Source organism: Grammomys surdaster, unplaced genomic scaffold (genome assembly GCF_004785775.1).
Source record: "Grammomys surdaster isolate TR1022 unplaced genomic scaffold, NIH_TR_1.0 125739, whole genome shotgun sequence".
NCBI classification, from domain to species: Eukaryota; Metazoa; Chordata; class Mammalia; order Rodentia; family Muridae; genus Grammomys; species Grammomys surdaster.
The window spans coordinates 1,069,461-1,092,666 of record NW_021620571.1 but is presented as its reverse complement, the minus strand read 5'-3'; the positions used below and the strand labels follow the sequence as shown (position 1 = coordinate 1,092,666).

At 41.7% G+C, this 23,206-nt stretch overlaps 1 protein-coding gene across 1 annotated transcript in view; it reads right to left on the bottom strand.

The window, feature by feature from the left end:
- Fto (FTO alpha-ketoglutarate dependent dioxygenase) overlaps positions 1 to 23,206 on the bottom strand; it is a 348,908-nt gene that overhangs the window by 189,229 nt on the left and 136,473 nt on the right. Inside the window, exons 5-6 of the mRNA XM_028788217.1 lie at positions 14,991 to 15,070; positions 8,028 to 8,171 (exon numbers count right to left, since the gene is read on the bottom strand). Coding sequence (XP_028644050.1) covers positions 8,028 to 8,171; positions 14,991 to 15,070 — 224 coding nt within the window. The remainder of the gene's footprint in view (positions 1 to 8,027; positions 8,172 to 14,990; positions 15,071 to 23,206) is intronic.

Sequence of the window (23,206 nt, the reverse complement as noted above, 5' to 3'; positions counted from 1 at the left end):
ACAACAACAACAACCTCTAAACAAAGAAAAGCCTAGAACCAGATAAATTCATTGCCAAATTCTACTAAACTCTTAAAAAGAGCTAACACCAATGCCCCACAAACTGAGTCATAAAACAGAAAGGGATGGGAGGCTACCAAACACAGTGAATACAACAATCCCCAAACCAGAGAACAGCAACGAGAGGCTGTGGACTAACCTTGCTGGTGAACACAGACACAAGATTTCTTACCAAATCCTTACAGTCTAACAAAACCCACAACAAAACTGGTTCCATTCCAGGTATGCAAAAATGGTTCAGCATCAAATACGGATGCAATAAAGCACATACATTATGTAGGGCAGAAATCACAGGGTCACCAGTAGATGCAGAAGAGGCATTTAACAAAACCCTGTCTCTTCATTATGGAATTCCTGAACAAACTACAAACAGAAGAAATCTATCTTTGATAAGAGCTACATATGACAAACCTATAGCGAATATTCCACTAAATCCTCTAAAATCAGGAATGATACAAAGCTTTCCACACTTACACTGTTATTCAGTATAGTGCTCCAAATATTGACTAGAGGAGTATGGCAAGAGAAAGAAAGAAAAGAAATGTAAATAGGAAAAAGAAAGTTAAACGATCTCTATGTACAGATAACATGACCATAAACATGAGAGGCCATAAAGAGACCTTAGAAAAGTCTTCCATCTGATAGCTGCTTTCTGCCTTGTGGAAAGACATAAAACCAACACACAGAGAGAGCAGCAGTCCTTCTATACACCTCTAAGTTGCCAGAAAAGAAAGACGGGGGAAAGCCCCACTCATGATAACTTAGCCTCCTTTCTCATCAGAGGAGTAAGACACTATGATGAAGTAAGGACTACTGAAAGAACGGAAAGCCAGATGATGGACAGCTCCCCATCAATGCTCAGGAACTAACAGGGTATTGTGAAAACAGGTATATTACAAAAGGTAATCTATGAATTCAATACAATTTCCACCAAAAGTCAAGTGATACTGTCCACAGAACTAGAAAAAAAAACTTCTAAAATTCATATAGAAGCATAAAATACTCCAAATAGCCAGAGCAATGCTGAAGAGACTAAGCAATGCTAAGGTATCACACATATACTCTCAGAGCATACTATAAAGCCACAGTTACAAAAACAGACAGTGACACAAAACCAGACCCACTGACAGGGGAAGTTAATAGAGCACCCGGAAATGAACCCACACAACTGGGGCCATCCAATGTCTTACAAAGATGTCAGAAGACAGTAGGAAAATGACATCCTCTTCAACAATGGTGGTGGGAAAACTGAGTACACACATGGGCAAGAATGAAACAAGATTTAGATTTTTTACCATAAATAAAAATCAATTCAAAGTGGACCAAAGATCTAAATAGAAGACTTGAAATACCAAGAAAGGCAAAACACTTCAGAATATAGACATAGGGAAGGACTTTCTGGAAAAGATCTGAAAAGCACAGAAAATAGCCCCCAAGGATTATCAATGAAATTAAAAAGCTTTTGCACAGAGACAAAAACAACCATCAAATTAAAGAGTCAACTCACAGAACAGGAAAACAATATTTGCCAAATATACATCCAACAGGGGGTTACTACCTAGATTACAAACGAGCTCCAAAACTAAATACCAGAAAAGTCAAATCATCCCGTCGATAAATGGAATGGACTGCACAGACAATTCTCAAAGGAAGAAATACAAGTGGCCAATAAATACTTGAAAAAGTATTCAACATCCTTAGCCATTAGCAAAATGTAAATGAAAGCCACCTGGAAATTCCACTGCAGCCCAGTTATCAAGAAGATAAATGACAACACATGGCAGTGAGGATTCGGGACAACCAGGACCCTTTTGTGGGGGGACATAAATGGGTACAGTCATCATAGAATCAATATGGAAGCTGGTCAAAGAAACAAACCAGAATACTATAGGATGCAGATATACCACTCCTGTACCACTCCTATATCCATGCATACCTGAAGGACTCTAAGTCACCACACTCTAGAGATACCTGCACATCTATGTTTAGCCACACTATTCACAGCAGTAAATATCTGGAACCAGTCTCGATGGCTATCAACGGATGAATGTGTTGGGTTTCGGATCCTGGACAGGAAGCTCAGGTTCTTCTTTAACGTATCAAAGTGGATCTGGCCTACAGATTCTCCCAGCATCTGTCAGTCTCTACCCATTACAAGGCATAGCTGCTATACCCTGCCTTGCTATACCCCACCCTGGGGCTGGGCTTCACCTCCCCCAAGAGGCTATTCCCTATATAATCTAGACACTGTGCTCTCTCCTTCTCCCCTCTATGAATCTCCCTGTCTGCATGATGATTTCCCTGGCCTAGTTCCTTAGCTACTTGCCCAAAAGCTGCCCCCAAATAAACCTGCCTTTTGCCTCTCAATTCAGCTTGAATTGGCCTAATTTCATCAGTGGCAGAGAAAACCTATTAGAATGGATAAAGAAATTATGATATATAAACACAGTGGGAGTTTATTCAGCTGTAAACAAGACTGTAATCATAGCATTTTCAGGAAAATAATGGAACTAGAGATCATTATGTTAAGCAAAATAAGCCAGACAAATAGACAGCAGAATTTAGATAAAAATTTGCATTATATGTTTATTTGTGCATGCATGCATGCCTACATACACACACACACACACACACACACACACACACACACACACACATACAGACTAGAAATGGAAGAGACTATGAGACAGAAGAAGAGATCCTAATGGAAGCATGAAATAAGATAGGCTAAAAAAAAAATCTGTGCAGTTCTGAGATCCAGGGCAACTCACGGAGACAGGCAGGAATGGACCAAAGCAGGAGGGGAGAACAGTGGAGGACGAGGAGGTGGAGGTAAAAGAAGGAGGCACAAATGTACCCTTAGGCTGAGAGAGGTAGCAAACAAGGCCAGCCTGGACCATACAGCTAGACCCTGAGTCAAACTGGAGGTGACTGCAAGAAGGAATAAAGGGAGTAGGAGGGAGCGCAGGTGGGGAATTGGGGGTGAGAAACAACAAAAGAAAATTCTGCTTGAGAAATCCCTTAATGAAACCTAAGTCTCTGTAAACAAATAAATATGAACATAAAGCACAAAAACGATAAAAAAAACCTAACACTACTTCCATCACCAAACAACAGTTTTAGAAACAGGGGAAGAAGGCTGTGCTACAGACGACCTACACCAGCTGCGAGACAGGGATACTCATGCAACAGCCATATTGGTTTTGTGCTGAGGTTCTGATGCGTTAATAAGGAACTGCCTGGTAAATGTCAGAGTCCTGCCAGGGGTGAAGAATATTAGCTACAGAAGACCACAAGCCCCAGGACTTACTGTCTGTCAGCATCTCACCGGCCTGGAGAGTTTTCTGAGCAGAAAGGGTTTTCCATCCCTGCTGGCTCACAGCCTAGTCCTCTTCCATGCCAGTTAAGAAGGGGACTTGAGTCAGGCAGAGGCTGTCTGGTAAGTAATGTCAGAAGGATGCCATGTTTCTGTGGACAGCAGATCCTACTCAATGGTAAGGCCTGACCTTTTACTTCAGTGCCGGGGTTGGGCAATCATGGAGTTTTACTCAAATGCCACCTTCACTACTTTCCCCATTACTAAAAGAATGTCCCCCTTTAGATGCTGGGGATAGGAAAGCTACAAAGTAGGTTTACACAAAAGTCAAGGAGCAGGGTCTTATTGTTGAAGCCCTAAAACAGAAACAAAGTGGTGCATACTGAGTGACCTAAAGAGCTCTGAGCATGTGAGCAAAGGTCTCCATCCTGTCCATAGACAACGAGACCCACAGAGGAAGCTGAGAGCTTGCAGAGCAGAAAGAAAAGACAGACTCTCTCAGGAAACCAAACTGCAGACAGGAGACAGAATGGTTCCACAGGCGACATGGGTCCCCAAAGATAAGAACAGAGACACGACAGAAGAGCTCCCTTAGGGTCTTGGCAGCCTTCTGCTCACACGTGAACTACACTTCCCAAATTCTGATACGCACAATGAAAACTATTATCCCACCATCTGAGCAATTCCCGTGCAGAATCAATGAAAGTCCATGGGGAGAAGGCACCCTGAGGTCCCACTGACTGTGAAAGGCCTTCTGGATCTTCAGAGAACTGTGAAAGCAACTGTACAGTGGCTTCTGGTTCACAGCTACAACACAGAGAACATGTACACAACCTTCGTACTTGCAAATGCCTTCTCCACAGAACAGCCAAAAGAGATGAGTCTGGTTTAGTTTCCCCTCAGAAATACCAAGAGACTATGTGAAGGGGAAAGAAACGGGATGCATCTGCCTGCCTGAACCTCAGGCAGGGAGCACACCGGGGTTGTGGAACAAAGATTAAAGATCAGCCGGGAAAGTGGGGCATCCCTGTGATCCCCCAGGACTCAGGTGGCTGAAGCAGAAGATTGTGAGTCTGGGTCTAGCCTGACCTACACAGCAAGCATCATTCTGAAAAATGATGAAAAGAAGAAACACTACAAAAATCATATTGCAAACCCATTGTCACCACATTGGCTCCCACTCCTAGAAGTAAGCAAGCGGTGCCTGCTTTTTCTATGCCATGTTTGCTTGGACTCTTGATTTGGCCCCGGGTCAGCCACATGGTTTGCTCATGAGGCTGTGCACATGTCCTAAATGACATATGTCTCACTACAGCATGTGCCTTTTTCCTCAACACCAAGAGCACTAGAGCAGGGCAATGCTCAGCTCCAGCTGCACAGACACACGCGGCTCCTCCAGAGCAGCTCTGGAGAGAGGTAGGAGAAACTGAGAATCCAACAGTGTGGCCCACTGTGTTGCTTCCAGGAGAAACTTGCTAGAAGATTGTAAGTTCGCAACACACTGGTTTGAAGAAAGAAACAGCCAGTTTAATAACAAAGAAGGGGATTTGGCTTATAAATGAATTCCAATCTTTTTTTCTGCATCTTAAGTAGGGGCTATCACAAAGCCACCTGTTTCTTATGCCTAAAGTCCTCATGTTGCTAGAAAATGCATTCCTGAACGCAGATGGCTTCAAAGTATTCAACGTGCTTCATTATAATTAGCCCAGCCTTGACGGAAGAGAACGAACAAGAAACCAGATAACTACTAAGAATACACTGTGAGTAAACCAACACCTCATCCCAGGCCAGCTAGCACGACAACAGATTTCTAATGAGCAGACACACCAACTTAACCTTGACTTTAAGATGACCTTGGAGAAGGGGAGATGAAGAGGTGGTGACCATGATAGGTACGCAGAATATTTGGGTATAAGAGCTAAATCCAATTACCTCCAGACTAGCCCAAAAGGGCTGCCCCACCTTCCTGACACAAAGTCAAAAGGTCAGTTTGTTTCTGCAGCAGATGGATTCTGATGCCAGTATTCTGCTGTGCGACTATACAGTTTCTCTGTGCATGGAGGTAAGAAAACACGGTAGCCATATAGCCAGATAAGACAATGAAGTAAAAGAGCAATCCTGCATTATATGGTTGGCAACTGGTTTGCTGGCCTGTCTCTGAAAGTCATGAACTCTTTCAGAAAAGTAATTAAATACCTGGATTAGAAATTCTGCACTAAGATGAAAAATGACTGAGACTGTTCCCAGCGAGGTCTCTGGGTCCACAGGAGCACAGCTTTCAAGCAGTTCTAGCTATAAGCAACATCTCCAGTGGGGATGCTTACTAAACAAAGCAGAAGAAGAAAAACTGGCCAGCAGGGCTTCAGCTTTAGTAATATTAGGTACCCAATATTCTCCAAAAGACAGAGTCTTTTTGCCATTGGTTCTAGGGATTCTGATCCTGTTTCCCACGGTATAGAACAGCTCATAAGATACGGAAAGCTTTTTAAAAGTCATTGCAGGGTATCTTACATCTGTGGGTGAAGACATTTTCTCATCTGCTCAGAATCCTCCAAGGATCCCATTTCCCTCACAGTAATAAGCAGGCTGTTACTCCCAAGTTGCTAAAACTATCCCCGTGACATCATGGTCTACAACTGTGAGTCTCAACACTCACACTGCTGCTAAACTGTTCCATTGACACTAAGCATTCTGAGCCCTATGGCATCTGTAGTGCTTGCTCTTTCTGCTTGAAATGACCCCACATCCCCACATGGCTCACCTCTTCCGCTTCTTTCCAGTAGGATGCTCTCTGGTTCTTGCCATCTGCTTGCCTGTTTTCTGTAGCACTTAGCAACATCAGCATATCATCTAACTTGCCAGTGTTTTGTGTTTCTCATTTCTCAGCTCCCTGCACTAGGATGCCCTAATGCAACCAGAAGAAGGCCCAGCACAAGCTCAGGGACCATAAACTTGATAGCATGAGCAACAATGGCGTCACAGTCCAGGTTTTCTACCATTTCCCATTATGTCCTATAGAAAGTCTGAGATTGCAGGCACATTTTAACCATCTTCTACCACCTGCTAATCTTACTCTCTCTTTATTAACTCACCAACAGTGAAATCCATTCATTTGAAGTATAAAAGTCAACATTTCTTTTAAACGTATCAAGTTGCATGATTATTATCACAAGTCTCATTAGCATGAAGGAAAGGGGGAGGGCTTAGTGCATTCTCACTATAAGGGTGCCCACAGATGAGTCTGACGACTGTTCTCTTCTCACTGAATATGGTTATCTACTGTAGTGGTTTGAATATGTTTGGCCCCCATAGATTCACGTGATTGAATGCTTGGCTATAGAGAGTAGGACTATTAGGAGGCGTGGCCTTGTTGGAGTAGGTGTGGCCTTGTAGGGAGAAGTATGTCACTGAGGGTGCTGACTTTGAGGTCATATATGCTCAAGCTACGCCCTAATTAGGATATCTAGTTTACATTTAATTTTGTCTAACTATAGGATGTCACTTAAATAGTAGTACCGAGTTTCTTTTTTTAAGAAGTCATTTACGGGGGCTGGAGAGATGGCTCAGCGGTTAAGAGCACTGACTGCTCTTCCAGAGGTCCTGAGTTCAAATCCCAGCAGCCACATGGTGGCTCACAACCATCCGTAATGAGATTGGATGCCCTATTCTGGTGTGTCCAAAGACAGCGACAGTGTACTCATAAATAAAATAAATAAATAAATATATAAATAAATAAATCTTTAAAAAAAAGTCATTTACTTATGAAAAAAATAAGTTGAAAAAAGCTAAATAGTTAACACTATATAAAGTAGAAATTGAGAGCATTAACAAAACAGTAAGCTAAGGATGTGTACTGGCCTTACCGTGTAGACCTACTGTGCTCACAGACTACAGAAAAGCAGCTAGTCTCATAAATCACTGCTAGGTGGGCAATCATTCTTCCCAGATCCTTTGTATCTCCCTAGGTCTGTCTGTTTCAAGGAAGCCACTGATAGCTCATGCTACAGCTGCTCTGCAAGGATGTTTGTACTGGGAAGAACCGTGGGTGCAAAGTTGGTGTCTTCCTGCACATGTTAGGGCAGAGCGATTCATAGACTTGGAAGATGCTTCCGATCCATTAGAAAAGTCAGTTCCTTTGTCTCAAGGTTCTACTTACATATTTCAACCCCTTCCGGTGTCATGCTGCCAGTCCACCTGTAGAAACCATCTCAAAGAAAACAATGGCCTGAACTTTTGTGACCATCAACCCAGATTCTTATGAAATCCTATCCATCAGGTGACAGCTGGCTTTGGGGAGGTAATGGATCTCGAGGGCAGAACTCTTATGAATGGACTCAAGTCACACTTGAGACTTGTTTGTCCCTTCTACCATGCAAAGACACACTGAGAGAGTGCCATCTGTGAATCGAGAAACATGTCCTCACCCACACTGCTTTCTCTGTGCTTCCCGGTCCCACAGACTAGGAGGGTAAATCCTTGTGTTTAGGAGCTGTGTGGGCTGCCACATTTTGTAGCATACACACGACATGACCCTGGCTACTGTGACTGTTGGTGTCACCTGCCCTCTCCTCTGACTAGAATCTCCTGCATTAGATCTGAAATTGCCAGAAGAGGTGAGTCTCAGACCCATTAGCCTCCTGATGGTCCTTACCTCATTATGGATTTCTTCTCCTTGTTTCAAAACTGCAGGTTCAAAGGACTTCAATGAGACGTTGCCATCGTCCGAGTCATTGAGAACATTCTGCAGCGCAAACTGGCAACGTTGTAAGATATAATCCAAGGTGCCTGTAGAGCACTGTCAAGACAGAACCACAGTTAGACTGAGTACTCCAAGCTCACCATGCACTCTTCCTGTTCACAGTTGCCTCTGCTTTACACACGCATCGGCCATCCTCACAGCTCATGCTCCTAAACGACAATTACAGCAGTGGCCTGCTTGCCTGATTCTGGACGGCCAGCCAGACCTCAGTAGTCACACAGGCTGTTGGCCTGTGTTATATGTCATTATATGGACCTCCTCTCTCTGAATAAACAACAAGAGCCCTGAGGTGTGCTACATATATGAGGTGTATGTATATACATATATGCTTGTATGATTAATCTACGTATACTGTAACACTGACTCTTAAATGTAGAAGAAATGTAGACAGTAATTATTCAGTGAATATTCAGTTAGCAAGAATGTCAAAGATAGTGATTTTTGTCTTGTGTCATGAATATATCAATGGGGGAATGGTAGACAGAGCGGACAACTTGGTGCAAAGCACACAAACTAGAACGGCAATGATGAGTGTGTGTGTGTGTGTGTGTGTGTGTGTGTGTGTGTGTGTGTGTGCAGGGATGACATTATAGCTCAAGGAAAACAATTCTTCCCCTTTCTAAATATAAGAGGCAGCTGCAGTCTTTCCTCAATAATGAAGAGTATGGGGCGTAGGCTGTAAAGCATACTGAAGGCAAAGCTGAGACCTGACTATCAGTGGGGACAGAGACACCTAGTTTACCCTCTCCAGGGTTGTGAAAATGTGACAAGAATCAAATGGACACACCCTATTGAAGGAGCCTATGTTGGAAAAGCCAAAGATACAGATAGAGTATGAATTCATTTATTTTGATAATGAAATGATTTCCTAAGACGATAAAATTTTACACACACACACACACACACACATACACACATACATACATATATATATACATGTGTATGTAGGTAGGTAGGCAGGTAGGTAGATAGACAGGCAGACAGGCAGAAACAGACAGACAGACCTCCTCTGGATGACTGAGAAAAAAATGTATCCTTAAATTATTTTTATTTTAACATTTATAACTTAAAGCAAAACCATAGGGGGAAAAAAAACCTTGCAAGGAAATCTTGTGGTGTTAAAAGTATTATTGCCTCTTTATACAACATGATGTGATGAGCCTGGGAAACAGTTTTTGTGTCCACAACAGAAGCTTGACTAATGCATTTTGCTGTGGTAATCCCAGAGCGCAGAGCACATGAGGGGAAGCAGCACTGAGCAAGAAGGGGTACCCCACTCACAAAGCGCCCAGTGCCTACTGCTACATGGCAGTTGTGAAGAAAGGCATTTCACTTTCATTTTTGCATTCTAAGTATGGAGTGGCCTGCCCCTGGGGCAAGCAAGTGCATTTCCACAGCTAAGAACTGGAACAACCTACACTCTCATCAACCCTAACTTTATTTACAGTCATAAAAACAGAAGCGCAGGACTCTGTCTTTCTGACTTCATATATAATTGGTATAAAGAATTTATGAGTGGTCCTGAGTTTTTAAGGTCTTAATCCTTTTCTGGTCACAGCTTTACTGAAATACAATTCATATCATGAAGTCCAACTATTGAAAGCACCAGTTCAGCATTTTTGAGTATATTCAGAGTTACATCATCATTACTACAATAACTCTGGGATAATTCTGTTACTCCAGATGAAACCCTTGCCCCTTGGTGCCCTTTGGCGTCATTTTCAACAGCACTAACTTGCTTCATGTTGTAAGGGGATGATGCTGAAACCAGTCTGACACAGACAGACAGACAGACAGACAGACAGACAGAGACACACACACACACACACCCCACACACACACCCCTGCCTGTCCTGGACCTTTCAGCTCATTATAATAATCACTGTGTGTGTGTGTCTGTGTGTGTGTGTGTGTGTGTGCGTGCGTGCGTGCGTGTGTGTGTGTGTGTGCATGGTCTTTTTACACTACTACACCTCTGTGGTTAATTCCTGTTGCAGCGTGCATCGGCATTGCAACCTTATTTATTGCCAAACGGTATTCAATTACATGGATATGTGATGAGCACTTGGGCTGTATCCAGTTTGGGGCTACCATGAACATCCATGTACTAGTTTTCATTTCTCTTGGCTATATCCCCGGTTATAGAATTGCAGTACCGTAGAGTGCCCGCATTTAGCCCGAGAAGTGCCAGACTATGCCAAAGTCGCTGTAGAGTAAGTACATTCCTTCAGCAGTGCAGAAGAGCTCCTGTTTCTGCCCACAGCCTCACCAACATTTGTTACTGTAATTTGACCCTTGCTTTTACTGGCAATTCTCTAATGACTAATGGTGATAAACACGTGTTCTGGTTCTGTCTGTTTGTTTGGTTTCCTGTGCTGGGGAGGGAACCCTGGGCTTTGCACGTGAAAGGCACCTCTGCTGTGCACCTTTCATGTGTTCTTGACTATTTTTATACAGTCGCTGGCACATGCCTGTTTAGCTCAGTCACCATTTTAAACAGATTCATCTCTCTTTCAAATGACTGATTTGTAAACATTCCTTTTATACTCTAATCATAGACACTTATTAGACACACGGCTTGTTAATATTTTCTTTCATTCTATCTCTACTGAGTTGACAGTTCACTTTGAAGGACACAGAATTTTTAATTATGTGATGAAGTCCATGTTTTCTATTTTTTCCGTGAGTTATTTTTGCATTGGCTGTCTTATCTAAACCAATGCCCACACCAAGATAAGAATCAGTTGTTGGCAGGTAATTATCAGTGAGGTTTTCAAAATAGAACAAAGCATAGAGAACAGAGAAGAGGGCAGGTTAACACACGTGCGTCTGTGCCTTTGACTGATACATATTATCATGGAAATGATAACATAAGCTTGATTAAATCTGGTGGTATCTAGGAAGGAAGTACTAGTTAGTCTGAGAAAACAAAGAGAGGATATATAACCTTATATACTTCTTAAATTTTTAACTGATTGAGTAATTATTCAAAAAATAATTATACATAAAATTTAAATTTCTAAAAAAAAAAAAAAAAAAAAAACCACTGTTGAATCTCAAGAACATTCTGAGTGGAACCGAAACCAAAAGGAAAAGAGCCAATAGAACAGTTCTGCTCGTACACAGCCAGTTTGTCCACACAGAGCTCTCTCCCATTAACTCCGAGGAATAGCCACGCACCATTTCCACAGGACCATCTGCTTCCTACCTACGGTGAGCAGCAGAACAGCAAGTCATTTTGCGGATGGAGCACAGGAAAGTCACATAAGGTGAGGTGGCTCTGGAAAATCTGAGGGTTGGGAAGTAGGAGTTTCTTTTCTCCCTTCTACTGAGAGAAGCAAGAGTGCACTTCCATGTTAGGGAAGGAAGAGCCTTTCCCTTCTTTGATCATTGGAAACAGTTACATAAGATGAAATGAAACATTTTAAATAAAACACAAACATTCTGTCACCTGAACCTGTGTCTAGTTTCCAGTCTCTGCCTCTGCATCAACAGAAGCATGAGCTGCTTTTCTCTGCCTACACATAAGGATTCAGAGCTGCCATTCCCACTGGTGGTAACTGAGTCGATTTTATTAACTCATCACAGGGGCATCAAGGGTCTGCCTAGCTTTTCACTGGTGCCCGTTCTGGAAAAGCCTCTTTATCAACTCTCTTTTACTAAACTAATTCCAAGGTTTGATTCCTAAATTTACTGTAAGAGACTGTCCTGTGGCACTGTGCACATCCTGTGTAGATCTCCAACGACTAAACCAACTAGATGTACAGGGACATACAGCTTCACCGTACGTACTGTTACCGTTACTGAATGTTACTAGTTTTGACTTCAGACGGCACAGTTTGGTGGAAATAAAGTTACACTAAAATAGTGATTTAAAAAAAATATTTTTACCTTTGGGATACTTGCTCACCCAAAATCCTATTTAGTCCGAATCATGTATAATAAGACTCGCAGTAGTCATAAATAACTAGACACTAGACATTTGAGACTTACATGTCACAAGCACTATCACAGAAGTTCCAAAGCATGTAAGCAAATTGAGTGCAACTATGTTCCAATAAAACTTTATTTACACAAGCAGCCCACTGTACTAGTCATTTTTCTGACTGACAAATATAGTATAGAAAAAAGATATTTAAACAAATAACATCATAGGTGAACAATTATTAAAACAACATGTACTTTGAACTAAACTACAGAAAATATAAGAATCATAGATTGGCAGCAATTTTTCTCCTTTTGAGATGGCCTCACAATTCTAGGCAGGCCCCAAACTTGCTCTGTAGCACAGAATGGCCTTGTTCTGGCCCTCCTGCTTCCAGCTCCCAAGTGTTGGGTTTACAGGGACGGCATCACATGCTCTGATTATGGCATGCTGGTGGTCAAACAGAAGGTCTCATGCACACCAGGGAAGTGTTCTACCAATTCAGCCACATTCCCAGCCTGACTTGAGAAATGTTTTCTTCCAAGAGAACCACTACACACAGTCCCTCCCTCTCTTTATTTAAAGTGAATTAATGTTCAAAATATGACCTAAAAATACAAAAGATACAAGGATAGCTATGATTAATCTGAGAAAGCCAACCTTAAGGACACATTTTTAAAAACTTAATGGGTGGGATGAAATTGGTCAGCATGGACAATGGAGTCAGAGCTGTGGAGTAGGATTTGTTCCAAGTCCAACTTCAGGTCACCATGTTGCCTTCTGCTCTTTGCTACCTTGTATTCTGCACTACTCTTGCTCCTCGGCCTAAGTATCTTCTGTAGGCCAGGCTGGACTGGAGTGTGTGAGCTCCTTCCTCAGCATATCCCATCACACCTCACTTTTAAGTGTCTTGAAGACACCAACAAATCAACTGTTCCTGCTTCTAACTGGCTAAAAGAAAACCTTGAGTGCCACACAACTAACGCATGAAAAAGAATCCCCCCTTCTGAATAGAGTTCTCAGTGAGGAGTAACTTTCACCACTGCAACTTTTTTACTGTCTCTTGCTTCATTTCCACGGCAGTGAACTCAGAGGCTGAACCGCCTCCCCGAGTCTCTGCTGCTCCTCTCTCTGTTAGTGCTCCCATTCAGTGCTCCCATTCCCTGTTCTAAAGGGCTTAGCTCGTCTCATCCGGAGAGTCAGATGAATTTGACAATACTTGTATCCCTATCAAACGGATATTCCAGCCATGTTACTCTCAGTGGCTGCAAGGCCTATGGATGATACAGCACTAATAAGTCTGTCTGTCTACTCATACAGGATAGATTACCAAAGATGTGAGACAGACAGACTTGAACAGCACATACTCAAGTGATTGACAAGAACAGGACTCTTGGGAGGGTTGTATCTAGACGGAGGGTTCCAAAAGGAAATGGAGTCATTCTGCACCACGTCAGATGGTCTATAAATATTGCATCCTCTGCACCTTCTTTACCCTCTCTCCCTAGACTGAGGACAAATGACACTTGCCAATGGCATTTACTTCTCAAAGAGACAACTCCAACCACCTAGGATAAGGATTTGCATGTTTGTATTTTCTCCCCAAAAAGAAACAGAGTGGAATGAAAGGCTCGGGCAGAAGGACCCCATGGGCAGCTCTTTGCTCCCATGCTTGCAGCACAGGGCCTAAGACCAAGCACTGAAGCAGTCAAAAGAATGAGTGAACAGCAAAGAAAAGATTGCAGAAAAGGACGACAGAATGACTGAGGACTTGCTGGGACTCTGAACCCATGACACACAATCACACACACAGTGTCATGACACACAATCCATGGGAAAAGCCATGGCGCTGCCCCACTCAGCAGCCTTGCTCAGCCTGGGCACTGGCAGAACCCTGCACAGATGCCACTCTATAGGGTTGATTTTTTTCCTGTCCCATATCCCCACACTTGTTCCCTGGCTTCCTCTGAAGAGTCAAGCTATATGGCAAATCACAGCCAACAAGCTGGGGGCCTGGGGTTGTTACTCTGTGGGTGTCTAAGGTGAAAAGCCTTGGACTTAATTTCCAGCAGCCTGTAATTAGTTAAGTCACTCGCTAATTTAAGACGTGGATAGGAAGCCAGTCTATGATCCTTGTCATTACTCCTCTGCTCTCCAGAACCCTGGAGTGACTGCTCAACCCGGTCCTGGTCTTATAATTTCCATTCTGACCTCGGATGATCAGCCATTGCCTTGCAAAACTGGGCTGGGGGCACGGCTTGAGCTTAGAGGTTCTCTGACTCCATCGCTGTAAGCTTCCCATGAATTTACATGCTACGTCCAGCTGTCCAACCAAAATTTAAGGGAAATGTTGATCTCAGCTGTTTGAAGTCACATAACACACACTTAAGCAAACACATTCGCCCTATTTTCTTTCCCTTGACCATGGCAGACATGGTTACCCAGGGAAGTCTTAAGTTAACAGCATACGCCAATGGCATTTACCTTTTTCATGAAATAAAACCCTTGGCTGGTAAGGTGGCTGCCAAACCCGAGGAACTGAGTTTTTTCTGTGGGACCTACATGGTGGAAGGAAGGTAATGACCCCTCCAAGATGCCCTCTGACCTCCACACACATGCTGAGACACACAGACACAATGGGAGTATACACACAAACACACAAAATAATAAAGAAATGTAATTGTTTTTTTTTTTTAAAGAAAAACAGCTCCAAAAGGCAAAATAAGTTTATCCTATACTATGAGTAAACTTTAAACCTACAGCGACTACAACCCAGAGCCAAAACTCTAAGTACATAAAACGTAAAGTTGAATTAGATGAAAGTTAGTTCCCAATCAAGTGCTCTTCAAAGTCCTACAGTAAACTGATCATTCAACTCCCTCTGCCACATTCAGTGAAGCGTCAACCATCAGATTTTTATTTCTGCTTACCTCTGCCACGCGGTGGGTGGAACTAAACCGAGGCTGTGAGCCAGCCAAAACACAGTGCTGGTGGGTGGCATTGAGGTCATCTGCAGGAAAAAAATGTAAAACAATATTAATGTTTATTAGTCAGTACACGCTACCCACTGTTTAACTGGAACACAAAGTCAACAGTAACTGTGTCATCTCATCCAAGGACCAACAACCACCAAGGAGTTAACACTTACCATGCATTATGGAAACTGTAATTATTATTTGTGAATAGGATGGCCAAATAAATATTGCATGCGTATATATAAAATGATTCATTCAAACCACAAATCTTGTATATGTGTACAAGATATATGTATCTTAAATAAGTCACCACACCAGGATGCTGTCTACAACATTCCAGAATGGTCTCGGAAAGCATGGCATACAGCCCACTACTGACACGTGGTTTTATGAGCATCACCTACCACACTCTTTGTCTGTGGACTGAGCTGTCCTCTTTTACAGTTACAGCCTTATCTTCAGCAGAGACCAGAATCCTTTCCAATTCTTTAGAAATAAATGGCTTTTATTCCAAATTCACCATTTTTCTAACTAACTGAAGGTTTAATTTTGCCCTGACAATTAAACAATCAAGCATGTTGGGCTCCTGGATCAGAATTCAAGCCTCTGAATCATGACTTGAGAAAGGAAAAGATGGTGGTAACCCATTAGTGGAAGACAAATCAGAAGCCAGGTTCCTGTGTATTTGTAACTGACTGCTACAGCCAGACAGTTCTAGCACTCACTTAAAGCATTACCTCATGTATTACACAGACAAGAACTGAACACTGGGTGCCTCAAACACATGTGATCTCTACTTTAGGCAACATAGGCCTCTACCAGATGCAAAGACAATGACTTCAACGACACTGCTACCTCCACTAGGTCCCATAGAGGTCAGAAAACACTCAGAGCAGAGGTCAGGAAACAAAATGACAACTGGAAGGCTTCAGCTCCCAGACATCATGAAGTGACAGTAAGAGGGCTTACCCGACTGAAGCCTTTGGCTCCCTGAGAACATGAAGTAACAGTTACAAGACTTACCCACTTCTAACAATTAAATGCTTCTAGCAATAAAAAGTAACAAAGCAAAAATAGGAATGAAGGGCTTCTGACACTGGGAAACAGATCCCGGAGAAGAGAAACAACACAGGCAGGTTTGCAATTGCTCTAACGTAGTGCCTGGATGGAAGTTCAGATACAGAGTGGGGAGGTGAAACGAGTGGAAAGGGCAGATGAGAGGGTGACAAGCCAAGAGGACAGCAAAGTTCCAGCATGTACTAGACTGTGGGGCTGGGGGTGGAGGCAGGGGCAGGGGTAAGTTTGGGGGTGGGCTCACTGCAGTCATTGGCTAAGCACTCAACTACGTATGTGTGAATGAAAACAGCCAAACACTTATGAAAAATAAGTATCAGAAAGGAGCAGCCTGGTCTAACCCCAGACCTCACTCATCACCAGAAATGAGTCGTCTCAGGAATGTTCCTAGGACAAGGTACTTTCCCGTTGGAAAAGGGTCACATCAGTAACCGAGCCAAACTTGTACCAGAGGAAGGGCTGTTAGATAAACCCAAAAAAGCCTAAATTAAGTCTCTATAGAACCCAACTTAAATAAGTAAGTTAATTATCCATTAAGGCATAATCTAACAGTATTTAAAAGAATGTAACAAAAAAAAAGGTATGTATCAAATACCATATACACTAGCATTCATTGAAAAGATAACAAGAGAAAACTCTACACCTACATAAGACATGTACAGATCTTTCTTTCACACACATAAAGTTTAATCTTATACACACATTCAGAAGCTTCTGAAAGTTAGTATCTGAAATAAAAAGGGCCACTAAATAGATGAAAGGAAATTTACATACTACAGAGGAAAAAAAAAAACGAGTGAACAAAACCACATGAAGTAAGGAACTCTCCAAAATAAAGGACACATTTTATCACACTGTATCAGTATACATGGACGAATGCTAGCAGCTCAGCACACAGGCAGCCTGCTGCACAGTAAGAGCGAAGACTTCAGCAAACAACCTGAACAAGCCGCTGTGGCATTTTCACACTTACGAAAACAATGGGCTCAGAGTCAAGCTCCCAAAAGCTGGAACCAAAGTAAAATAGTACAATGCTCATTGTGACCAGACTTCTGATGCTGGGAAAGGAACACACTGAAAAGAGGAAGATCAGAGTGAGTGCACACGGCTCTTCACTGGTGCTCAGAGCTCTCAGGAGACACCTGGGGAACACGGATATATAAACCAAAGAGAACTGTCCATCAAAAACCCAGACCTCAGTGGACACATGGGTCCAAATGAAAGTGAAACAGAAAACACTGACTCTGGCTCCTTTCTAGTTGAGAAAGGAAATATATAAATTGAGTTCCTACACTATACACTACCTGTGGTGGTTTGAATATGCTTGGCCCAAAGAATGGCACTATTGGAGGTGTGGTCTTCTTGGAGTAGGTGTGACCTTGTTGGAAGAGGTATGTCACTGTGGAGGCGGGGCTTTGAGGTAATCAAAGCTCAAGCTCTGCCCAGTGTGACAGTGTGAAGGAGAGTAGTCCTCTTCTGACTATCTTCAGATCAAGACACCGAACACTCAGCTCCTTCTAGAGCACCATGTTTGCCTGGATGCTGCCACGCTTCCTACTATGACGATAATGGACTGAGCCACTGAAACTGTAAGCCAGCCCAATTAAATGTTGTCCTTTATAAAAGTAACCTTGGTCATAGTGCCTCTTCACAGCAATGAAACCCAAACTAAGGCACTGTCCAAACTAAGAAGGGAGAAAAACACTGAGAATCCTCTGTGAAATTCACAGTATGAAAGCACAAAGTCTCTAAAAGATCAAGACTGGTTATAAGACACAGATGCTCTATATACCTTGCCACTTCACTAAACAACTGTTTAGTACAGCCCCATTTAACAGAAACATCATGTGATTCATCACAAAAAAAATTCTGAAAAAATTAAAAGTATACCTTGGAAGAATGAGCAAAATCTGAGTCAATAAAATAGGGAGGGGTTTTAGACCACATGCATTGGGCAGATAAGAGGAAATCATAAGTAAATCAACAATACGAACACCTGAAAATATAATCTGCTTCCACTGGCTTACGGAAGACTATGTCCTCACAGATCACTTGTCTTGCAACTTGTCAGAGTTTCTTTCCTTCTTAAGGGTAAATAATACTCTCTTTCTCTCTCTCTCTGTCTCTCTCTCTCTGTCTCTGTTTCTCTCTCTCTCTCTCTCTCTCTCTCTCTCTATATATATATATATATATTAACATAATATATAATAAATAATAGTATGTATTAAATATATAAATTATGTACATAATATATTTTATGTTTCTGAATTTGAATTTCTCAAGCTATTCTCAAAATTATATATAATAATTCTCAGAAATGTGTATGTTATATAATAATATATAAAATATAACACACACATACATACACACACACATACACACACACGTGTGCACGCGCACACACATGCACACCACATTCTGTGTGTGCACTCACACACATTAGCTGACAACCACTTGGGTTAGTTGTATCGTTTGCTATTGTGAATGACAGCGGCATGGCCATTGGTGTATAGATATTTCTTTGGCCATCTGATTTCAATGTGTTTGGTATATATTCAGATGTGGGATTTCTGGCTTGTACAGTGATTCTATTTTTAACACTTGAGAAAATGCCATATAGTCTGCCATAGGGTCACGCCAGTTAATGTTCTATCATCAGCTCATAAGCTCTCTAGTTTCTCCACAAGCTTACCAACACTTGCTAACTTCTGTCTTCCTTTCTTACCATGGTGATATCAATTGGGTATGAAGTGATACAGAGCCTTTGATTCACATTTCCCAATGAGTAATTTCTTAAGAGCAGAATCAACTAGGTGGCCAATCAACATTGGTTACAACACTGGTTACAACTAAATGTCTGGGCCCAAAGCATAAACTCTCAGAATAAAAAGTCGAAGCATTTGTGACCATGCAAGGGTGGCAGGACTACATCTCTGACGATGTTCTAATGAAGATGGAGCTGCAGGAACAGAACGAAACTTAGCAACTTCACTTGAGATCATCGTACCCACCTCAGATCCTCTATGTGCGAGAACAACTTCAGCACCCTCTTGTTGAAAAAGGAAATGTACCAACCCAGATTCTACAATGAATTTGGTCCCAACTAAGAAGGGAAAATTCTGAGAATAACTTGAGAAATTCACAATTTGAAAACAAAATCACCAGGAATCAAGACAGAATTATACAACAGACCATCCTATCATCTTGCCACCTTACTAAAAGCTGATTTAATGCAGCTCCACTCACCTGGGATAGCCTCGTACACATCATGGAAAATATGAAAAGGCACTCTAAGAGTCAAAAAGCAGAGCATGAAAGAATGAGCAAACATCAGAAGTAGTCAGCTATGACAAGAATGTTAGGATTACCAGACCATTAATTTTTTAAAAACTGTGATTAATATACTAAAGATCTAAAGGGAAAAGTAGACAACATACAAGAGCAGATGGAGAACTTGAGCAAAGGGTGGGGATTTTAATCATCAAAGAGAGATGCCCAAGATCAAAACCCCACCAGAAACACTGAGAGCTTCTGATGGGCTCATTAGCAAACAGGACATGACAGAGGGAAGATCTCAAAGCTCAAGATATGTTAATAGAAATTTCCCGAACTGAAAATCCCAAAGAGAAAAAAATGGCTAGAAAAAGTAGACTATGGAAGAACTATGACAAGTCTATAAACGGTATATGTAAAATGGGAATGCTGGAAGGAAAATACTGAAAGGAACAGAGGAAAATTAGAAGCAATGGTAAATAACAATCCATAAGTCTCTATCACTCACCAATCTGCGGAAGCTCAGAAACCAAACAACGGTCAGTGCTGATAACAAAACACTGTCCCATACTCACTATGCCTAGTCGCTGTTTTTATTTGTTTGGTCTTGAGGATGCTATGACTGAGCCCAGGGCATGCATGCTCAGCATGTACTCTACCACGGGGCTAACCTGCACCCTGGCATACCACATTCAATTTCAGGAACTCAAAGACAAAATATTTTGAATGAAGCCAGAAGAAAAACAACTCATCTAATCAGAAACAAACACAAAATCCAAAATCAGACCTCTCTGTAGAAACTGTTCGAGAAAGGAATGTGGGAAGTTCAGTAATTCGCACTTGCAATGGAAGGGCAGCAGCCCAGCGCTCTGCCACACGACAGCACCCTTCAAATCCAAGGAGAAATCAAGACAAATGAAAACCAAAATTACTGTTTAGGCTCACATCTCAACAGTGTTAAGGTTGTCAGAAGAAAACCAGTGTGGGTCTGGAACTCAGTCTCCAGAAGCAAAGACGACGTTTCAGAAGGAAGAGGCCAACATTATAAGCTACAGGATTTTACACTTGTTCTCGGAGAAAACAGTCTGTTATACATGTCTATGTGGATTGCAGTAAATGACAGGGACAGGAACCAGAAATACTTTGTTACTTTAGTGTACCTGAACAATTGCTAAGTTGTAGAGTGCTTTGAAAGACAGATCTGGAGTCGCTGCAAATATAGTGTACAAAGTCCAGGGCCAAACAAAGAGAAGAAGCATCAGTGATATGTAAGAAAGAACAAAGAATCAAACAAACTACTCAAACCCACAAATGGCAGAAGAGAAGGGAAAAAGAACAGGAACAAACAGGAAGTCGCACAAACATGGCCGTTACTATTGCAGCTCCATCACTAATCAGCCCTCTAAACAGCTTTCAGAGGATGACCCTGAGACAATGCCATTTGCTGCTGGGAGATTCCTGACGGTCAGAGAGGGAAGGTCACCTGCCCAAGAGCACACTGGAGATGACACAGGTGTGGCTCTACTTCAGCTGTAAAAGTTGTACAAGAAAACCACCAGGCTTACTGGTTCCAAGTTCAGCTCCTTCTTGACTCTAGGATTTGGACAATTAATGTGAACTTCCTTCACTTTAGCTGCCTCACTGGGGAAACTACAAACTCAGTAGTTCCAAATTCATAAACATCAAGTTCTTGAGAAGGAGAAAGGGCAAGAACTGGCCTGTGAGGTTTTGGTCCCTATGTTGTTCCAGGCCTACTACAAGATGTCTCTGCATGTATGTATACTGTTATCCCTAATGGTTTAGGTTGGCCTCTCAGATATGAAACTTGAAGACTGTTTATGAATTTCACTGAAAAAGTTGAAAACATTACAGTTGAAAAAGTAAAGTCCAACTAAATGTTGTCAATCGGAACCACAATCTAACTAAAACACACATTGAGGGAAGGAATGAAAGTATGCCATGCTATATCAGTCAAGAGAAAACCAGTTGAAAGCAGGGTACAGGGTAGTCTGGGCTCTGGATTTGCAGAGGGACAGACCCTTATTAACCATCTTGATACATCTGTTTACTCTGCATATGGTTTCAGAAAATGTAGAATTGGACACTGCTGTGGTTACAGGGGGCTAGAAGAGCAAGCAGAAATAGAATATAAGGAAATAATTCATAATAAACATGTTACATGATATGTAATATCAAAAACAGAAAGTCAATGTGACTATACTCATATCACAGAACAGACTTCAGGATTAAAACAGGAGGACTTTATGATCACAAACCCTTTGGTTTCCCGAGAAAAATCTAAAACTCCTTAATGCATATCCACCTGAGTGTAGAACTTCAAACTATGTAAGAAATACTGATAGAACTATGAGGACTACAGATGGACACTTTCCTGTCAAAAAAGGAAGGACAGCGGACAGACAGTCATCAGGGGAATCACTGACCTCAACAGCACAATCAACTGAGTATAGCTGACATCAATAACAGAATATGCATTCCTACGACGCTCACATGAAACAACTCCAAGGGAGACCACAATCTAGAGCATCTCATGCACATTAGTCCGTTTAAACTAGGACCGTATCATATCAGCCCTCAGACCACAAAGAAATCAATAGCTGTAACAATACAATCATTAATATAAAGAAAGCAAGAAAAATTCTCAAACACTTTGAGAATGAAAAGTATACTCCCACACAAGTCACAGAAAATAAATCTCATGAAAAATTACAAACGATTATGAATTAAATACAAATAAGACTGTACAGACTTTTTCTGTCATTGTGACAAAATATCTCAGAGGGTCAACTCAGAGGAGAAAGGGAAGAGATGAGAGCACAGCTGTCTGGCATCATCGTTTTTAGGCACAGGCAAGGCATAAACATGTTAGCAAAGAAGTGTAGTGGAGGAAGCTGCTCACCTCCTCCTGGCCAAGAAACAGAAAGGGGCCAGGGCACGATAACCCCTACAACGATAGCCCCATCCTCTGACCTTGCCTTGTGACCTATGTTCTCCAAACAGGTTGCACTTCCCAGCTGTGTACTCAGAGATGAACTCATGGATGGATTAAGCCATGGATGCTTTCATCTCCGTAAGCTGATGACTGGCAGCGCTCTGTGGGACTAGGCTCTGGGGGGAAGCACTTCCTATCTACGCCAGAGCAAGTCACCTAAGCATGCTGAATGCCCTGCAAGCGTCTTGCAGAAAAGCTCCTAGCAGCAAATCAAATACTTAAAAAAAAGAAAACCCTGAAATCAATGACCTGAGCTTTCATTTCCAAAAATTGGAAGGAGAGTAAGTTGATCCACAAGAAAACAAGCAAAATTAAGAGAAACTGGTGAAATAAAAATAGAAAACAGGGGAATATGTTCAAGGTGCAATATAATCTCAGTTCTCATGTATAATATAGTCTTATATGAAACTGTTCTTATGTAAAAATACAACTGACAATGGATATATACAAAGAAAAATTAAATTATGCTTTAAAAAAATAAATCCAATTGAATTTATGAAGGCAAAAACTGGTTTAGCCAGAACATTATCAGTAAGACTCTATCAGTAAGAAGATGCAAGTTACTAACATTAGAAATTAATGAGCTGACATCGCTACAGATACCAGACATTAACAAATAATAAATGAATACCACAACTATTTCTCTTCTCTAAATCTGATAGTACAGGTTAACTACACCACTTTCTTTAATCCCATCTCTATTAACTGAATAGAAAATTAATAACCTTCCCAAACCAAAAGCAACTTATCTAAACAATATTCACACTGTATCCCATCAGACATTGGTGGGAGAAAGTTCAGGGCAGCCTCT